Raw genomic sequence first — 18,967 nt, forward strand, 5'->3', positions numbered from 1 at the left:
GTAACAACTGTTGAAATTAATTTGGAGGTCTCTAAAAAAAGATGCATATTGGGGAAAAAGTATCCTCTTCAGCAAATGGTGCTGGGCTGGGGAAACTGTATATTCTCATATGGAATGGAAGTAGGATTTCTGTTTCACTGTGTATAAAACTTAATGCCAAATAGTTTAAGGATTTAAATACAAAACATGAAATTGCTAGAAGAAAGTAGATTATACTACAAAACAGAGGCATAAAAAGGGACATTTTAATGGCACCTCAGAAGCTCACTAAGGCCCACAAGTGACAAAAAAAGACTTCATGACATCTATGAAATCAAAAGTGACTTCTGAGTCTTCATTGAATCCAGAGTGCCCACCTTAGCAACTATTACATTTTACTAAAAAAAAAAAAAAAAAAAAAAAAAAAACCTTTGTCAATGAGAGGAGATGCTCTGTATAATTCAGCTCTTCCTTTGCTGTAGATGATATTCTCAATTTTCTGACTAAGAACTGGGGGCCTGATACATTGACATTCCTTTTTCAAGTTAGGAAATCATGAAATATAAAAAAATGTTTTATGATACAAGCCTTCTGCTTTCTAGAGTGTTGCATCATGAACTGGTAAGAATGACATACAAAACGGTCCTGCATTGTCTCTGCTATCAGTCCTGATGTTCAAAAGCAATGAGAAATTGCCAGTTGTTGATTTCTAATGAATAATGCCTGCTGCTCATTTATGCTTGCATTCAAAATGAAGGGGAAAAAAGTCAAACCACAACATAGTCAAATAGGCTTTCCCTTAAGGTTTCTATTGCTGTTATAAAACACCATGACCAAAAGTACCTTGTAGAGAGAAGGGTATATTTCCTCTTACATCTTCTATCTCTCAGGTCACACTCTATCTCTAAGGAAGTCAGCATATGAAGTCAAGGTAGGAACTTGGAGGCAGGCACTGAAGCAGAGGCCATGGAGAAGTGCTATTTAATAATGGTTTGCTTCTCCTGGTTTATTATGTTTGTTTTCACACACCATTTGGGACTACCTGCTCAGGGTGGCAAGTCCTCAGTGAGCTTACCCTTCCCACATCAACCATTAATCAAGAAACTGCATTGCAAACTTTGCCCAGAGAAAAACCTTATAGAAGTATTTATCAACTGAAAGTCTCTCTACCATATGATACTAACTTGGGTCAAACTGACATGAAACTAACCATGACAGGCGTCTAATGCCAAAAATCTTGGAAGGTATCAGGATGTATAAATATAGCTCTTATAACAAATAAGTATTGTCCAAAAAAGTCCCGCACCATTTAAATTTTATTCAGAAGAGTACTTCATTGAACTCTATTTCTAGTAAAAAATGGTTGCAAAAAAACCCCAATAAATCCCCAATTAAAAGGATTGTTTACAGCACAAGTGGAATTTTTAGAGAGCTTCCAACCACAGAAACTGACTGGATGCTTATTTGATTCTGTAGATCATATAAAAACAAGTATCAGTTTTAAAAAAGAGGCCAGTTGAACTCTTGAAGTAATTGATAAGATCATGAATATGAAAAATTTGCTGGTGTATAGGAAGTTTAGCTACTAAGATCCGATTCCCAATTATAAATGATTTTGAAAATGCATAATTAATATAAGCCCCTGATCCCAATATGATAGTAGACATTTTGAAACAATAAAGGATAAAAAGCTAGAAAAATAGCTTGTTGATTAATTGGAACTATACTGTTCCCACCTAGAGCAGAAGTTCTGAAATCCTTGCCAACATTCACATTAGCATTATGACTGTAGATTCTAAATAGAGCTTTAAAAAGGCATTAAGGTCAGAAGTCCTTTTGATGTGGTTATAGAAATAAGCTACACAACAAGAAATAAAACCATCATAGGTAGAGATTGCTCATTTGTTTCCCAGCCTCCCAGAAACAAAGAAGCACAGAGAAATTGTATTAATTAAAACACTGCTCAGACAATTACTTATGTGTATTGTTAATTTTATTTACCTATCTTAATTTAACCTATCTTTACTAATCCATGCATCACCACAAGGTCATGGCCTACTGACATGTTTCCAGCAGGCTCCCACTGGTGTCTTTCTCCTTTAGTGGCTACATGGCATCTCATTGACTCTACCTTCTCTCTACCTGCATCTATCTGCTTGGAATTCCTACCATGCCCTATTCAGTGCAACAATAAACTCAAAGTAGTTTTTTTACTAACCAATGGTATTCACAGAATGCCAAGAGGAATCCCATATCACTTCCTCTTTTCTGTCTAAATAGAAAGGAAGTTTTTAATTTTAACACAGCAAGATTACATACAACAAAGCAGCTATCAAGCAAGAATTATAGTTACAGTATTTGTATCTACTTTATCTTTTATCATAACTAAGGAAAACTATAACTATCTACTTTTTAACTCCATCAAAGACTGCAGATGAATATAATACTGCCTAAGTAAACAAGAAGTACATTGTAAGCAACTTCCAAAACTCTAGAATTGACAGAGACATACCTGGAAAGTCACCCAAAGTTAAGTTCTTTTATAACATTGGGGCACCCATCTTCAGCTTACAGGTCCATAGTATCCGGGAGACATTTCCATGAAGCAGGAAATATCAAAGACATTTCCACCTATACTGGCAGTTTGTCAGTAACTTTTTTCTGTGTCCTGCAGAATGTCTGGCAGATTCCTTCATGAAGCAGAAACCATGAAGGATAGTCTCACTTTTAGCAGTCATTTTTTCTGTGGGTCCTGCATATCCATTTCATACAGCAAAACATGAGAGAAGGGCTAGAGCGTCTTGCCCTGTCCACACCCCACTCAGGGGTAACTGCAGATCTGTAAACCTGAACTGGCTGGGGAAGAGAGGTTGGAGGGGAGCAACACAGGGCTTGCTGGGTCCAAAGAATGCAAGTGCAAAGAACACCACCTCTGTACCTTCACATGGTTTTAGGGGCAGAAGGCCATGAGTGGCAAGATCTTGGCCTCTTGTGATAAAATACAGGCAGGTTTTAGTGAAGTCCCTCAAAACAGGACTTTGCTCTACCCTCTGCAGTGTCAGCATTGGGGATAAGAAAATTTAAGGTAGGCTTGCCTGACCTCAGTCAGGAAGCCACTTTCACTGGAGAGCAATTAACATAGAAAAACAGAGGAAATTTTGTTCTGTGTGGTTACATTAAGAAAGGGGATAAATACAGATTTCCTATAATCCTTATCCCCAGTCCATCTTGCTAATACTGACAGGAGGTTTCAGTTTATGTAAAGGGCCAGGAGTATTCTTAACTAAATAATTCTTGTCAATGTTGAGGTGTGTTTCAGCCCATCACCTGTCATTGTCAGCTCCGCAGCCACTCCTGCAAGGTGGCAACACACTTCAGCCCCCCCCCCAATTATGAGAGTTTTGGGGGGAAATTTCAGTTTCTTGGGATCCATTGTTTTGAGAATCTGACATCCAACTTGGAGGGGGGCTAGCAAAATCATCTCTTCAAATATCTTCATTCCTATCAGTCCGGTTACATTTGTTCGGTTTTATTTTTGTGACAATGACTTGACACTAAAAGTAATTTGGAAATCCTCTTGTATATTCACCATCACAATAGCCACTTTCAATACATTACAAATTGTTAATTGAAACTTTCCTAGTTCACTTTGAAGGGGGCAGTTTAAGGCACACACATTTCAGCAAATATTAATACATTAGCTTTAGTCAAAACACACTAGGATTTGGGGTCTTTTGACTCTTAATAGGTTTTGCCTCCTGTGGTGGTTTGGATGTGGTTAGTCTTCCAAGGGTTTCTGTGAGGGAAGTGTGTTCCCCAATGTGGCAGTGTTAATTGGTGAAACTTTTCAGACATTAAGACCATTGGGAAGTTTGGTGATGCCAGTACCCCACTTCTATCAAGTAGTATGCCTCTCTTCAGTTTATGTACACACACATACCCCACTTCTATCAAGTAGTATGCCTCTCTTGAGTTTATGTACACACACATACCACACACACTCATATTTGAATTATGGTCTGGCTGAGCTGTCAAATTTGTGGGCATTTTTAGAAGTTCTTATATGGCAGTGACTTAGCTTATGTTCTCTTAAGTTCTTTACTGTCAGAGTAGCAAAGGACAGCATAGCAAGTGAAAGCACACCATGGTGAGTATGTGTACTAAAAAGAACACTCTTGCATTGAAGGGCAGAGTTGCCAACTCACACAACTGCTATGGAAAGTCCTATGGTATTTCCTCAGTAAGATCAGAAGTTGATCTATCTCAAGATTCAGTTATCCCAATCTTGGACATATACCCAAGAATTCTCCTTTCTGACATAGAAACACTTACTTGCTCAAACATGTTCATTGGTGCTATATTCATAATAGCCAGAAATTGAAAAAAAATGTATATTTCTCTGAACAGGAGAATGGATGAATAAAACATAGTACATTCAAACAATGGACTAGTATTCAGCCATTAAAAAAATCACATCTGATAATGGATAAAGAAAATGTGGTACATTTACATAATGGAGTCCTACAGAGTGGAAAAAAATCATGACATTTGAAATTTAAAGGCAGATGATATATGTAGAAAACATCCTATTGAGTGAGGTATCCCAAACACAGAAAGAAAATATAATATGTACTCACACATAAGTGGCTTTTAGAAATAAGGCAAAAAAAGCAGCCTAAAATTTACAAACTCAGAGAGCCTAGACAAGAGGATCCTCAGAAAGACATACATTGATCTAATCTATATGAGAAGTAGAAAAAGACGAGATATCCAGAGTATATTGGGAGACTAGCAATCATGGGAGAGGTTAGAAAGAGATGGGGAAAAAGTGAGAGGAGAAGAGAAAAAAATATATCTCAATAAAAACAATAAAAATGCATGAAATTTGGAGAAAAATGGATAGAACTAGAAAATAAATCATACTGCGTGAGGTATCCCAGTCTCTGAAAGACAAATACAGCACATATTTGTTTATATGTGGGTATTAGCTGTCAAGCCAACGGCAGCCCATTTACAATTCATAGACCCATGGAGGCTAGATATAAAGAAAGAGACTAGAGGGACCAGATCTTGTTAGAAAAGAGAAATGGGATAGATAAATAGATAGATAGATAGATAGATAGATAGATAGATAGATAGATAGATAGATAGATAGATACGGATGAATGGTGGACTGGAGGGGGAAAATCAAGTGGAAAGGGAAAAGGGGATTTTAAGAAGAAATACAGGGGAATACAGTCAAAACTAAGAGAAATTTGAAGGGTAGTATAGGGTTTTAATGCAGTAAAAACTTCATATATATGCATATATAAAAATATAGGCAGGGAGGAGGAGCTCGGCTTATCCCCACCCCATAGACTCCCAGGTCACCCTGCAGTGCTGGCTCCCCCCTCCCGCCTGCCATCCCAGCTCCCATCCAGGTACAAATTCCTATATTTCTCCCTTCCCACTGGGGCCATAAAATTTCCCCAGCTCAGCTGCCTTGCGAGCTGGGCCTGCATTGTAAGCACACCCCGGAAAGAGGGAGTGCCTGGGCTTCAATAGCCTGCCTGAGGAAAGGTGGGCATTCTGTCAATGAAGTCCCTGCCCAAGAAGGGAACCTGACCCGGTACCAGAAGTTCCAATAGAGAGCACTTGAAGTAAGAGATGGGCAGATGCTAAGGCAAGACCTCATCCAACAATCTGAAAAACAACATGAAAACACCAGATCCCAAGGACCCTACAATAGAAGGTCTTGAACACCTTAACCCAGAAGAAGTGGAAAAAAATGCCATTATGAAAGCAATAGAGTCCCTTAAACAGGATATGAATAACTCCCTTAAAGAATTGGATGAGAAATATAACAAAAAGTTTGAGGAAATGAATATAGAAGTGGATGAGAAATATAACAAAAAGTTTGAAGAAATAAGTAAATCCGTGAATGATACCCTGAGAAACCAAGAAAAAACACTCAAATAGGTAAAGGAAACAGTTCAAGAATTGAAAACTGAAATGGAGGCAATGAAGAAAACACAAACCGAGAACCGGCTGGATATGGAAAACCTAGGTAAACGAACGGAGACTACAGAATCAAGCATAGCCAATAGAATACAAGAGATAGAAGAACGAATCTCAGATTCTAAAGATACCATAGAGAAAATAAATGCTCTGGTCAAAGAAAACGGCAAATCCAACAAATTCTCTTCACAAAACATTCAGGAAATCTGGGACACAATAAAAAAAAAACCAAATATAAGAATAATAGGAATTGAAGAAGAAGAACTGCAGATCAAAGGCCCAGAAAATATATTCAATAAAATTATAGAAGAAAACTTTCCCAATCCAAAGAACGATATTCCTATGAAGGTTCAAGAAGCATACAGAACACCGAATAGACTGGATCAAAAAAAAAATCCCCGTGCCATATAATAATCAAAACACAAAAGACACAGATTAAAGAAAGAATATTAAGAGCTGCAAAGAAAAAAGGTCAAGTAACTTATAAAAGTAAACCTATCAGGCTTACACCGGACTTCTCTATGGAAACCATGAAAGCCAGAAGATCCTGGATAGAGGTACTGCAGAAACTAAGAGACCATGGATGCAAACCCAGACCACTATACCCAGCCAAACTATCATTCACTATCAACGGAGAAAACAAACTATTTCAGGATAAAAATAAATTTAAACAATTCTTAGTCACAAATCCAGCATTACAGAAATTAATAGAAGGAAAATCACAACCCAAGGAATCCAACATTGCCATCAGTGCCTACAATAACCCAGACAATTAGCGAACCTTCACAAACACAACTCAAAGAAGAGAAACACACAAACTCTACTACACACACACACACACAGACACACAGACACACAAATAATAACCAGAATCAACAACCACTGGTCATTAATATCACTTAATATTAATGGACTCAATTCACCTATAAAAAGGCACAGACTAAGAGATTGGATACGAAAGCAGGATCCAACATTCTGCTGTTTACAAGAAACACACCTCAAACACAAAGATAGACATCTACTCAGAGTAAAGGGTTGGGAAAAGGTTTTCCAAGCAAACAGACCTAAGAAACAAGCAGGCGTGGTAATTCTAATATCTAACAAAACTGACTTTAAATTAAATCAATCAGAAGAGATGGAGATGGACATTTTATACTCATAACAGGAACAATTAATCAGGAGGAAGTCTCAATCCTGAATATCTATGCCCCTAATATAAAAGCACCCACTTAGGTAAAAGAAAAACTTTTAGAACTCAAGACAGTCATCAAACCACACACACTAATAGTAGGAGACTTCAACACACCTCTCTCACCAATAGACAGGTCAATCAAACAGAAACTCAACAGAGAAATAAGAGAATTGCTAGAGGTAATGAATCAAATGGACTTAACAGATATCTATAGAACATTCCAACCAAAAAGGAAAGAATATACCTTCTTCTCTGCAGCTCATGGAACCTTCTCGAAAATTGACTACATACTCGGTAACAAAGCAAACTTCCATAGATACAAAAAAATATTAGTAACCACCTGTGTCTTGTCGGATCACCACAGAATAAAGTTAGAATTCAATAACAATTCTAACACCAGAAAGCCTACAAACGTGTGGAAGTTGAACAGTCAACTACTGAATCATCCCTGGGTCTAGGAAGAAATTAAGAAAGAAGTTAAAGTCTTCCTTGAATTTAATGAAAATAAAGACACAACATACTCAAATCTGTGGGACACAATGAAAGCAGTGCTAAGAGGAAAGTTCATAGCACTAAGTGCCCACTTAAAGAAAATGGAGAAAGCACATATTGGAGACTTAACAGCACACCTGAAAGCTCTGGAAAAAAAAGAAGCCTAATCTCCCAGGAGGAGTAGAAGATTGGAAATAATCAAACTGAGGGCTGAAATCAACAAAATAGAAACACAGAAAACAATCCAAAAAATCAACGAAACAAAAAGTTGGTTCTTGGAGAAAATCAACAAGATTGACAAACCCCTATCCAAACTAATCAAACGGCAGAGAGAGAACACCCAAATTAATAAGATCAGAAATGAAAAGGGGGACATAACAACAGACATAGAGGAAATTCAGAGAATCATTAGATCTTACTACGAAAGTTTATATGCCACAAAGTTGGAAAATGTATGAGAAATGAATTGGTTTTAGATTAATACCATTTACCAATGTTAAATCAAGACCAGGTGAACAATCTAAATAGACCTGTTAGTCGTGAAGAATTAGAAGCAGTTATCAAAAACCTCCCGACCAAAAAAAGCCCAGGGCCAGATGGTTTCAATGCAGAATTCTACCAGAACGTTCAAGAAGAGCTGATACCTATACTCCTTAAGGTATTTCACAATATAGAAACAGAAGAGTCATTGCCAAACTCTTTTTATGAAGCTACAGTTACCCTGATACCAAAACCACATAAAGACACAACCAAGAAAGAGAATTACAGGCCAATCTCACTCGTGAACATCGACGCAAAAATTCTCAACAAAATCCTGGCTAACCGATTCCAAGAACACATAGAAATATTATCCATTATGATCAAGTAGGCTTCATTCCAGAGATGCAGGGCTGGTTCAACATATGCAAATCCATCAATGCAATCCATCATATAAATAAACTGAAAGAAAAAACCATATGATCATTTCAGTAGATGCTGAAAAAGCATTAGACAAAATCCAACATCCCTTTATGATAAAGGTGTTGGAGAGATTGGGGATACAAGGATCATACCTAAATATAATAAAAGCTATTTACAGCAAGCCGACAGCTAACATCAAACTGAATGGAGAGAAACTCAAAGCCATTCCATTGAAATCAGGAACAATACAAAGCTGTCCACTCTCCCCATACCTCTTCAATATAGTGCTAGAAGTTCTAGCAATAGCAATACGACAACATAAGGGTATCAAGGGGATTCGAATTGGAAAGGAAGAAGTTAAACTCTCGTTATTTGCAGACGATATGATAGTATACATGAGCGAACCCAAAAAATCTACCAAAGAACTCCTACAGCTGATAAACACCTTTAGTAGCGTGGCAGGATACAAGATCAACTCCAAAAAATCAGTTGCCCTCCTATACACAAAGGATAAAGAAGCAAGGAGGGAAATCAGAGAAACTTCACCTTTCACGATAGCCACAAATAGCATAAAATATCTTGGGATAACTCTGACCAAGGAAGTGAAAGACCTATTTGACAAGAACGTTAAGTCTTTGAAGAAAGAAATTGAGGAAGATACCAGAAAATGGAAAGATCTCCCTTGCTCTTGGATTGGGAGGATCAACATAGTAAAAATGGCAATTCTACCAAGAGCAATCTATAGATTCAATGCAATCCCCATCAAAATCCCATCAAACTTCTTCACAGACCTTGAGAGAATAATAATTAATTTTATATGGAAAAACAAAAAGCCCAGGATAGCCAAAACAATCTTATATAATAACGGAACGTCTGGAGGTATAACCATCTCTGACTTCAAACTCTATTACACAGCTACAGTTTTGAAAACAGCTTGGTACTGGCATAGGAACAGAGAAGTCGACCTATGGAATTGAATAGAAGACCCAGGTATTAACCCGCAAACCTATGAACACTTGATTTTTGACCAGGGGGCTAAAGGTATGCAATGAAAGAAGGAAAACATCTTTAACAAATGGTGCTGGCATAACAGGATGTCAACCTGTAGAAGAATGAAAGTAGATCCATATCTACCACCATGTACAAAAATCAAGTTCAAATGGGTTAAAGACCACAACATTAATCTGACCACTTTGAACCAGATAGAAGAGAAAGTGGGAAGTAGTCTACAAGACATAGGCACAGGAGACCACTTCCTAGGTAGAACCCCAGTAGCACAGACAATAAGAGAATCAATGAATAAATGGGACCTCCTGAAACTGAGAAGCTTCTGTAAAGCAAAGGACACTGTCAGTAAGACAAAAAGGCTACCTTCTGACTGGGAGAAGTTCTTCACCAACCCCTCATCAGACAAAGGTCTGATCTCCAAAATATACAAAGAACTCAAGAAACTAGACACTAAAACTCTAATTAACCCAATTAAAAAATGGGGTACTGAACTGAACAGAAAATTCTCAACAGAAGAACTCCGAATGGCGAAAAGACACTTAAGGTCATGCTCAACATCCTTAGTGATCAGGGAAATGCAAATCAAAACAACTATGAGATACCATTTTACACCAGTCAGATTAGCTAAAGTCAGAAACACCAATGATAGCCTATGCTGGAGAGGATGTGGAGAGAGGGGAACTCTCATCCATTGTTGGTGGGAATGCAAACTTGTGCAGCCACTATGGAAATCAGTGTGGCGGTTTCTCAGGAAACTGGGAGTCAACCTCCCTCAAGACCCAGCAATTCCACTCTTGGGAATATACCCAAGAGATGCCCTGTCATACCACAAAAGCATTTGTTCAACTATGTTCATAGCAGCACTATTTGTAATAGCCAGAACCTGGAAACAACCTAGGTGCCCCTCAATAGAAGAATGGTTAAAGAAGGTGTGGAACATATATACACTAGAGTTTTACTCAGCGGTAAAAAACAATGACATCTTGAATTTTGCATGCAAATGGATGGACATAGAAAACGCTTTACTGAGTGAGGTAAGCCAGACCCAAAAAGAGGAATATGGTATGTATTCACTCATAAGTGGATTCTAGCCATAATTAAAGGTCTGTGAGTCTATAATTTGTGATCCTAGAGAAGCTAAATAAGAAGGTGAACCTGATGAAGATTATTTAGCTATCTTCCAGGAGATAGGAAATAGACAAGAGTCCCAGGTAACTTCGAGTGCATGGGGGGGGAGGGTTGTTGCAAGGGGAGAGGGTTAGAGAGAAGGGAGTTGGGGTGGAATGGGGAAAGCTGGGTGGACTGGGATGGGGGGGAGGGAAGAAGGATGAATATGGGATCACGGAATAATATATTTCAACTAAGTTAGTCATTTTAGGGTTTACAGGACACTTGATTATATATGGGATCCCAGGTCCAAGGAGAGATCCCCAGATTGTTCTCTGGACAGAGGAGAGGGTGCCTGAACCGGCCTTGGCCCATAACCATACTGAGGAATATTTTGCTTATCACCATAGAAACTTCATCTGGCGATGGATGAAGATAGAGACAGAGACCCACATTGGAACACTGGACTTAACTCCCTAGGTCCAAACGAGAAGCAGAAGGAAAGAGAACGTGAGCAAAGAAGACAAGACCAGAAGGAACCTTCATCCGACGATGGATGGCGATACAGACGGAGACCCACGTTGGAGCACCGGACTGAGTCCCCCAAGGTCCAAATGAGGAGCAGAAGGAGGAAGAAAATGAAAAAGGATATCAGGACTGCGAGGGATGCGATCACCCACTGATACAAGGGGACTGATCTAATGAGAGTTCACCAAGGCCAGTTGGACTGGGATTGAACGAGGACGTGATCCAACCAGATTCTCTGAATGAGGCCGGATTCTCTGAATGTGGCTGGCCCGAAGTCTTTCTGAAAAGCCATTGACAATGACACTGGGACTTGTTTCCTCTGCATATACTGGATTTTGGGGATCCAGTCTGTTTGGATACTCACCTTCCTGGACCTGGAGGGAGTGGGGAGGAACTTGAACTTCCCACAGGGCAGGAAACCCTGACTGCTCTTAGGGATGGAGAGGGAGGAGGAGAGGGAGTGGGGGGAGTGGGAGGGTGTTGGGAGGAGGGGCGGAAATGGAAACTTTTATAATTTAATAAAATTACTTTCTCATAAAAAAGCAATTGTCTTAATGATGAAAACATTGCATATGTACATTTTCCTCTGACAATTTAAGTTGAAGGGATGGGGGTTTTCCTTTGGTTCAGTTTCATGGGAAGGCAGTTGAGGTAGTAGAGCAGCTATGTCAGCAGAGCTTGGAGCAGGTAGAGGTGGGGCTTTAGATGGCAGCAAACCAGATGTAGAGTGCATGGCCAGAACCAAAGATAGCTTCAACTTTGAGATCTCCCATTCTTTACTACTTAGACTGTACTTCTAGAGGATCTGCAACCAACTAAATTTTACCAGCGTAGGACAACAAATACATGAACATTTTGGGGTCATTTCGCACTAAATCACCACAGACATTATATTAGTACTTGGTAGTAACAGCTGATTATTTTTTAAGTATAGTTTCTCAGCCCATTTGTCATCTCTCCAGTAAGATCTGTTGTACCAGGACATAGATAAAGAAGGTGCTGATAAAAATCCATTTTTTAAAAGTTTGTTTCACATTGCTATAATAGAATAACTGAGGCAAGACGGTTTATAAAGCATCAGCTTGGGTTTCATACATGGTCACAGAAATAGAGAAAAGCACAGTCATTGCATTGGTGCCCCATTAGCTGCTGATCAGTCTTCCCCTTTCTCCTTCTCTTGTTTATTTGCATGTGTGTGTCCAGTGTGTGAGTGCATATCTATGTGTATGCACATGTGTATCAACTATGAGTTGATGTTGTCTATCTTTCTCAGATTTCAACCTGTTTTTTGACATCAGGTTTTTCAGTAAACCTCGCTCCCCAGAATGGACTGAACTACCTGTCTGCAAGATCTAGTGCTAGGACTGTCTCTGCCCTGACTCCTGGACTGGCTCTGAAGATACACATATGCGTTACAGATTCTATGTTTCATTGGGGTACTAGATGTCTGAACAGAAGTCCTCATTCTTGTTCTGTGGATACTTTTGTACTTATCAGCCTCCCTCGGCCAACATCCTATGTTCTGATGACATCACCTATGGGCCCTCATATACTACATGGCATTAACTCAAAGAAGATATGGCATATTCCACAGATAAAAAGCATAAAGGGGTGAATCTGTCTTGCAGTAATCTTCATTGGTTCTAATAACCAAGTCCTTTATGGATAAATGACTCCTCAAAATAGCAGCAAGGTGTCTCTAACCCCAAGTATGATCACAAGGTCCATCCAGATTCCAGATGTATATGCACAGAGATAAACCATATTTAAAGTGTGTCACTTACTGTGGTTGTTTTTTAGTTCCACCGTCTGTTTTCCTTCTCTGCTTAATTCCGTGACTGCACAGGTGTAGTTACCTGCTTTTGCCTCATTCTTATTCAACGTCAAAGAAGCGTCTCCTTTTAAAAAGGCTGAGGTAGAAATCCGTCCACTTTGAAATGCAGGGTTTCTAGAGTATTTGTTTTTAGATCCATCAAAGGACAAAATAAGAGTTTTTCCAAAGAACCATATCAAGTACACGTCTCCGAGGGCTTCTGGCTCCATATTTGTAGCATGGCATGGAATGACAACATTCTTTTCACAACCTGTGACTGTTACAGATTCAATATTTTTAAATAATATCTGGGCTGAACCTGGGAAGGGGTAATACAAATAATTTGGTATAATTATGCAATTCTGTAGTACTAAATCTTAGGTCTAGTATGAATACGTCAGTAACAGTGCTTTAATTATTAATGGAAGAAAACAGCATAACAATGGTAGATACCAGGAAGGTGAAAAACAGTATTAAGTACTTGAGAAGTTAGTTTGCCTGAGAGGTAGAAAAATAAATGACTTCTTCCTCCAGTAAACGACTAGCTACACAAAAGACTACAGAAGAAGAAATAAGAGCAGATGCTGCTAATGGGTAGGAACCACCTTTTGGTTCTTCTTAATGGCACAAGCCATCCCTGAGTCCCCTACCATATACAAGGCTCATTATTTGACTCAAATGACAGGGATGTTGAGATACCTGTTGTCTTCCATATGATTCATTTATCAAGACTTTTAATTAAATAGTCTGCTGATTTTTCCACAACCACACAAAAAAGTGCTAATGAATATAAGACATCAACTTTATTAATCCCTAATTATTCCTTCTTCTATATATACAAAAACTGCAAACAAGGGCATAAGATGTTACTCTAAGAGGATAGTTACTAATAAATGCCCATCAAGTGGAAGATTCATGCCCATGAGTTGAAATAAGTACAGTGGAATACATTCTGGACTATGTTCAAGAAAACCAAAGCACAAGTCCCCTGCCAGGCACATTCTGATGTTCAATGTTAAGCAAACTTGTGGTATGATTGGCATAAAGATTTTTACATTTTTCCCCATAGGTCAAGATTTTTTTTTAATGTGTTGCTGACCAATCAGTTTTCGTTATCCCTTAGTGTCAAACTGAGCCTGGTCTTGTTTGTTCCAGCCTCACATTATGGGAACAGGCATGGGCAAGACCACATTTGAGCAAAAAAGAGGCAGGAAGAAAGGCTTTGTCTGAACACGTCTGTGGTATAAATATTTTATTGTTCTCACAGGCAGTGTCCACTTCACAGCACTGAACTAACATTCTTTCAAAAGTGTTAGTTGGTTTTATAAAGATTAGACAGACAAGAAACTCCTTGAAGATCATAGTATAAAAATATAATCTGGAACAGTACCAAAAATGCAGACTGGTGATCACTATGCTACAAACCTAACCTTGAAAGCACTTACTTGGCTATATGCATCATAAATTCCAGATATACATTGTGAGACTTCTTAATTCTGTGGGGTTTGGTTTTTATTTTCCATTCATTTTGGTTTTTAATTTAAGATTTTAAATCTTTAATTTAAACTTTTAATTTAAGATTTTTTTATCAGCAGCTAACAGTTACCCAAATGTTGCTTTTATTAGCTGATAAGCACTCTAGAGCTCTTAGGCTACCTGAATCTAACACTACCAGGAGGGTCTGTGGAAGTTGTTGGGCTATGGTGGGTTAGCTATGGCATCATTTAGATATCACTTGACTAGAAATATACTTCTGACAATTATATGAAGCTGATAATCACTATTAAAGAGTGAAAAACCTAATGACTGAACCTATAGTGTGCAATTTACTGCTCTGACTACAATTTCTTTGGTTATAATGATGCAATGTAAGAGGAGCCAACCAATGTTTAGATTGGATCCAGAAATATAATAAACTGCACTGGACCTTTATGCATTTATTTATTTTACTAATGCGTCAGTATGATGCCTAAGTATGTGATCAGCTGATACACTCCTCAAAATAAAAACATTCCATTGTGATGTAGCAGATGATTTCATATATGATGACATATATATTTGTAGTTTCCTGTATGGAGATGCGACCAATAACATGGCCCCTTTTCATCATAGGACTATTTACTGGATTCTTAGAGATCTAGTAATGATCTTAGATAATTTATGGACCTGCGTTTTAAATTTGTGAGTTGTCAAATCTCACATAGAAATCTTAATTTAACTGCAAATTCTTCATTTTACTGTATCTTCATAGACATTAGGCATAGCTACGGTGAAATGGAAAATATGAATTTATGTGTCTCAATGTTTGACCCTGTACAAAAGTCAAAGTCTATCATTGCAGTAACAAGTAGATCAGTTATCACATTAATAACATTAATTAATAATAACTGATCTATTTATAATGTTATAATCATAACTTTATTAGGTAATAGGTTATTTGGTGAGCTGTGGGTTTCTTTGCATTTTTAGTAGACCAGAGACTATGGTGAGAAACACAGATCTGATCTTGACAATGTTTCTCCCTTTCATGATTCAAAAATATGAAGGTACGTAATTATTTTTCAAGAAAATAGAAGCATATAGAGCAGCAGATCTCCATTGAAAAATCTGCAAGCCATCCCTACACCTAAGTTTTAGGGAACATTTCAGATGATAGGGATGGGAATAGTTAGAGCCACTGAAATAGCTACAAACAGTCTTTCATATATGACAGGGAGTGGAAGCCAAGGGATCTCAAGAGCATGGTCACCTAAACACAACCTACACAATAATAACATAATGTGCCATCCCAAGATGGAAGGGGGAAATCTCAGAAGGCCCCAACCCTGGATGAGGATCTACAGATAAATGGCTGCAAGAGAGGAAGGAAGGATGCTTTCCTCCAGGGACAAGCTTCCTGATAGCCTATCCAATGTCCAGAGTCCTAACCGACCTTGTGACATATACATATGAGAAACACTAATGAACTCAGCTAGATGTTGTTCAAACAAGGAAAAGGTGAGGTCAAAATTTGTAAAACAGCCTTCATGAAATCAAGGGCAAATGTGAACTTCACTTACTTAGAAAACACTCAAACATTTTGAAGCTCATTTGCTTTTTATAGCTTTAAAACTTTAGGTTACATGAAAATCTTATTTAGAAATGCTTGTTCCACACATTTACCTAATTTATTTTTTCACAAATATTCCAAGATAGTCATTTCCAATTTTATTACCAGATAAAGATGGCCTTCTTATTCTTTGTTTTCAGAAAAACTTAAAAGACAAATAGATGAGTCTGGAACAGAGAAACCTGCATATTTTATGTGTTTGGTTTTCATTTTCCAATCATTTTGGTTTTTATTTTAAGATTTTTTTGAATCAGCAGTTGTTGTGTTCTCTCACCTCAAGGAAATTAGCAATCTTGTGATCCACAGGATGCAACAGACATAACTAAAAGTACTCGAGTTCCCATTAATGCTAGCAATATCAATTATATGTTTGTTTTAATTGAACTAAAAGTATATCAACAATTCTTAAACTCAAACTCCCATGAATTAGAAACTAATTTGGGTAAAATCTTAGACTCTGTGATCAGAATCTTGATTTCAGTGACTAATCTTTTATTTTCTTTAGGTCCTTAGAGTTCTTTCCTGTCTTTTGGTAAATATATATATTTACCAAAATATATGCATACATACACACACATATTTATATAAATATACATATGTATATGCATATATACCATGCTGAGAATATAAAGACATACAAATGAATAGAAAAACCCAGATTTCATTTAAAAATGCAGTCGATTAAAATGTCACAGTGGAAAACTTCTGAAGACATAAACCAAGCCACTGCCATATAATAACTTCTATACGATTCTATAAGAGCCTGGCCCACGACTTTAACAGCATAGCTAGCCTGTGTGTGTGTGTGTGTGTGTGTGTGTGTGTGTGTGTTTCCTAACATACTCACAGAGAATAAATTTTTCTCTGCTTTTCAATTGCTCTCTAGTAAAAGTGACTTCCTGACTGAGACCTGGCAAGTCTTCCTTAAACTTTCTTATCCCCAATGCTGACGCTGTAGTGGGAAGAGCAAAGTCCCTTTCTGTACTCACTTCATCAAAAGAATCCAGGACCTTTCCACTCTTGTTCTTCAGTATCTAAAGCCTTGGGAAGGTCCTGGGGTGGGGTTCTTTGCACTTACATCCTTTTCACCCTGTATGCCCAGCGTTGCCCCCCCTCCCCTCGGCCAATTCAGTTTTGCCGAAGTGCAGTTACCACTGGAGTGGGGTTTCAACAGGGAGAAGGCAGAGGGCCACCATTTCAGGTTGAGACCTCTGAGGTCAGCACTTGGGCAAGAACCATCATCCGGAGCTGACCGAGAACTGCTCACAACCCTCGACTGTGAGATCAGAGCCACTCACCACAGCATAGAGAACTTAATAGCAGTGTGGTCACCAACGTCCACATCCCGGCCTGCCATATGAAGGTGGTTACTAGCAGAACCGGGAGGACGGGGACAGAGCATGCGCACTCTGTGGGCCTCAACTGTAAGCATCTCGCGGACTCCTCTCCAACAACCTTGAGGCCACCAGTTCATTCTCTTTCTTCAGTCTTATTTACTTGGTTAATGATTTCATCCTCTCCTCCGGGTAAAACAAGCAAATAGTCCATGCATGGGGAATGGTTTCGAATGGGATGCAGAGCAGAACAGGTTTCTGTGCCCGACAGCCCTTAGCAGTGAGTAGAAAGATCCAGGAGCCTCTCCCAGCAGTGTTTCAGGAGTCTGGTGCTGACCTCTGTGCTGTGTTTGAGTGCAGGTGTGGAAAGTGGGTTGTAAAATGTGGCTCCAAGGCAGAGTGTGGCTGTGTCATCAAAGCCAAATCCTTCATCTTCAAGCAAAGGTCTCTCTACAGTCACTTTTAACGTTCCTAGTGAGCAATGAACTTGCCAAAATCCCAGTCCCCAGTAGGGCCTCTGAGAAGTGCACATCCTCTGGCCAGCTTCCCCTCCCCCACTCCCCAATGCTGGTTTTCTCACATCTGCTTCAGAAGTTTCGTTCTCACAGTACCATGCCATACTAGTGATCTTGGATATGTCTTCACAAACACCCATTACAGTAATATCATCCAGAAACAAAATCACCACTTTCTGTTGATCTCTGTCTCAGTATATTGTGTCCTGCATTTGGTTTTTTAAATATATGAACCTCTCCTCTATGGGATTATCATTATGTAAAACAAGAAGGGGCACAATATCATTTTTTCAAGATCTTTCACAGAACTGGGTAATCAGAAGGTGAGGTAGATACCTCCTTTCCTGTTTTGCTGAGCAAATGGCCTGGCAAAAGTCCCTTAAAGAAGGATTTATTTGTCCGTCATTGGGGCTCAGGTATTTAATCCCAACACTCGGAAGACAGAATGCAGGCAGGCAGATCTCTGTGAGTTTGAGGCCAGCCTGGTCTGCAGAGTTATTTCCAGGCCAGGCACAACTGTTACACAGAGAAATCCTGTCTCGAGGAATGAAAAATAAAATAAAATATGGGGTGTTATCTTCATGTAAGGGACAGTCGCGAAGGCAAGGGAGTCATAGCAACAGGAGCTGGTCCAGAGTTAAGAAGCAGAATGATAAATGTCAACTCACTTTCTTCTTATACAATCCAGGATCCTACTTCATGAAACTGTTTCCCACAGTGGGTGGGTTTCCACACCTTAACCAACCTAATCAAGACAACCCCCCACCACAGGGCGTACACAGAAGTCTATCTCTCAGGCGACCCCAGACCTCATCAAGGTGACTATTGAGATTAACCATCATAGAAGGGATTTTAATAAATGTCTAGATTTGATCAGAGGATAGCATTGCTTTCCGGTCACAACCGGTCTAAACCGGCTTGGTCTGGCCTGGTCTGGTCTGAAACTGTCTCTACCAGTTTGAACCAGTCTAAACTGGTCTGGCCTGGTCTTGA

General features: G+C 38.9%; 1 protein-coding gene across 4 annotated transcripts in view; it reads right to left on the bottom strand.

The window, feature by feature from the left end:
• LOC125413224 (leukocyte surface antigen CD47-like) overlaps positions 1-17,534 on the bottom strand; it is a 65,309-nt gene extending 47,775 nt beyond the window's left edge. For 3 of the 4 annotated variants that reach the window (XM_087897268.1, XM_087897261.1, XM_087897264.1), the window contains exons 1-2: positions 17,424-17,534; positions 12,988-13,335 (exon numbers count right to left, since the gene is read on the bottom strand). In XM_087897268.1, the coding sequence (XP_087753394.1) occupies positions 12,988-13,335; positions 17,424-17,469 (394 nt within the window). In that variant the 5' untranslated portion in view covers positions 17,470-17,534. Of the gene's footprint in view, positions 1-12,987; positions 13,336-17,114; positions 17,353-17,423 lie in introns of those variants that run through there. The other variant, XM_087897270.1, reaches the window with a different exon arrangement.
• Positions 17,535-18,967: the final 1,433 nt, after the last annotated feature.

Source organism: Myodes glareolus, chromosome 2, assembly GCF_982192425.1.
Source record: "Myodes glareolus chromosome 2, mMyoGla1.1, whole genome shotgun sequence".
NCBI lineage: Eukaryota > Metazoa > Chordata > Mammalia > Rodentia > Cricetidae > Myodes > Myodes glareolus.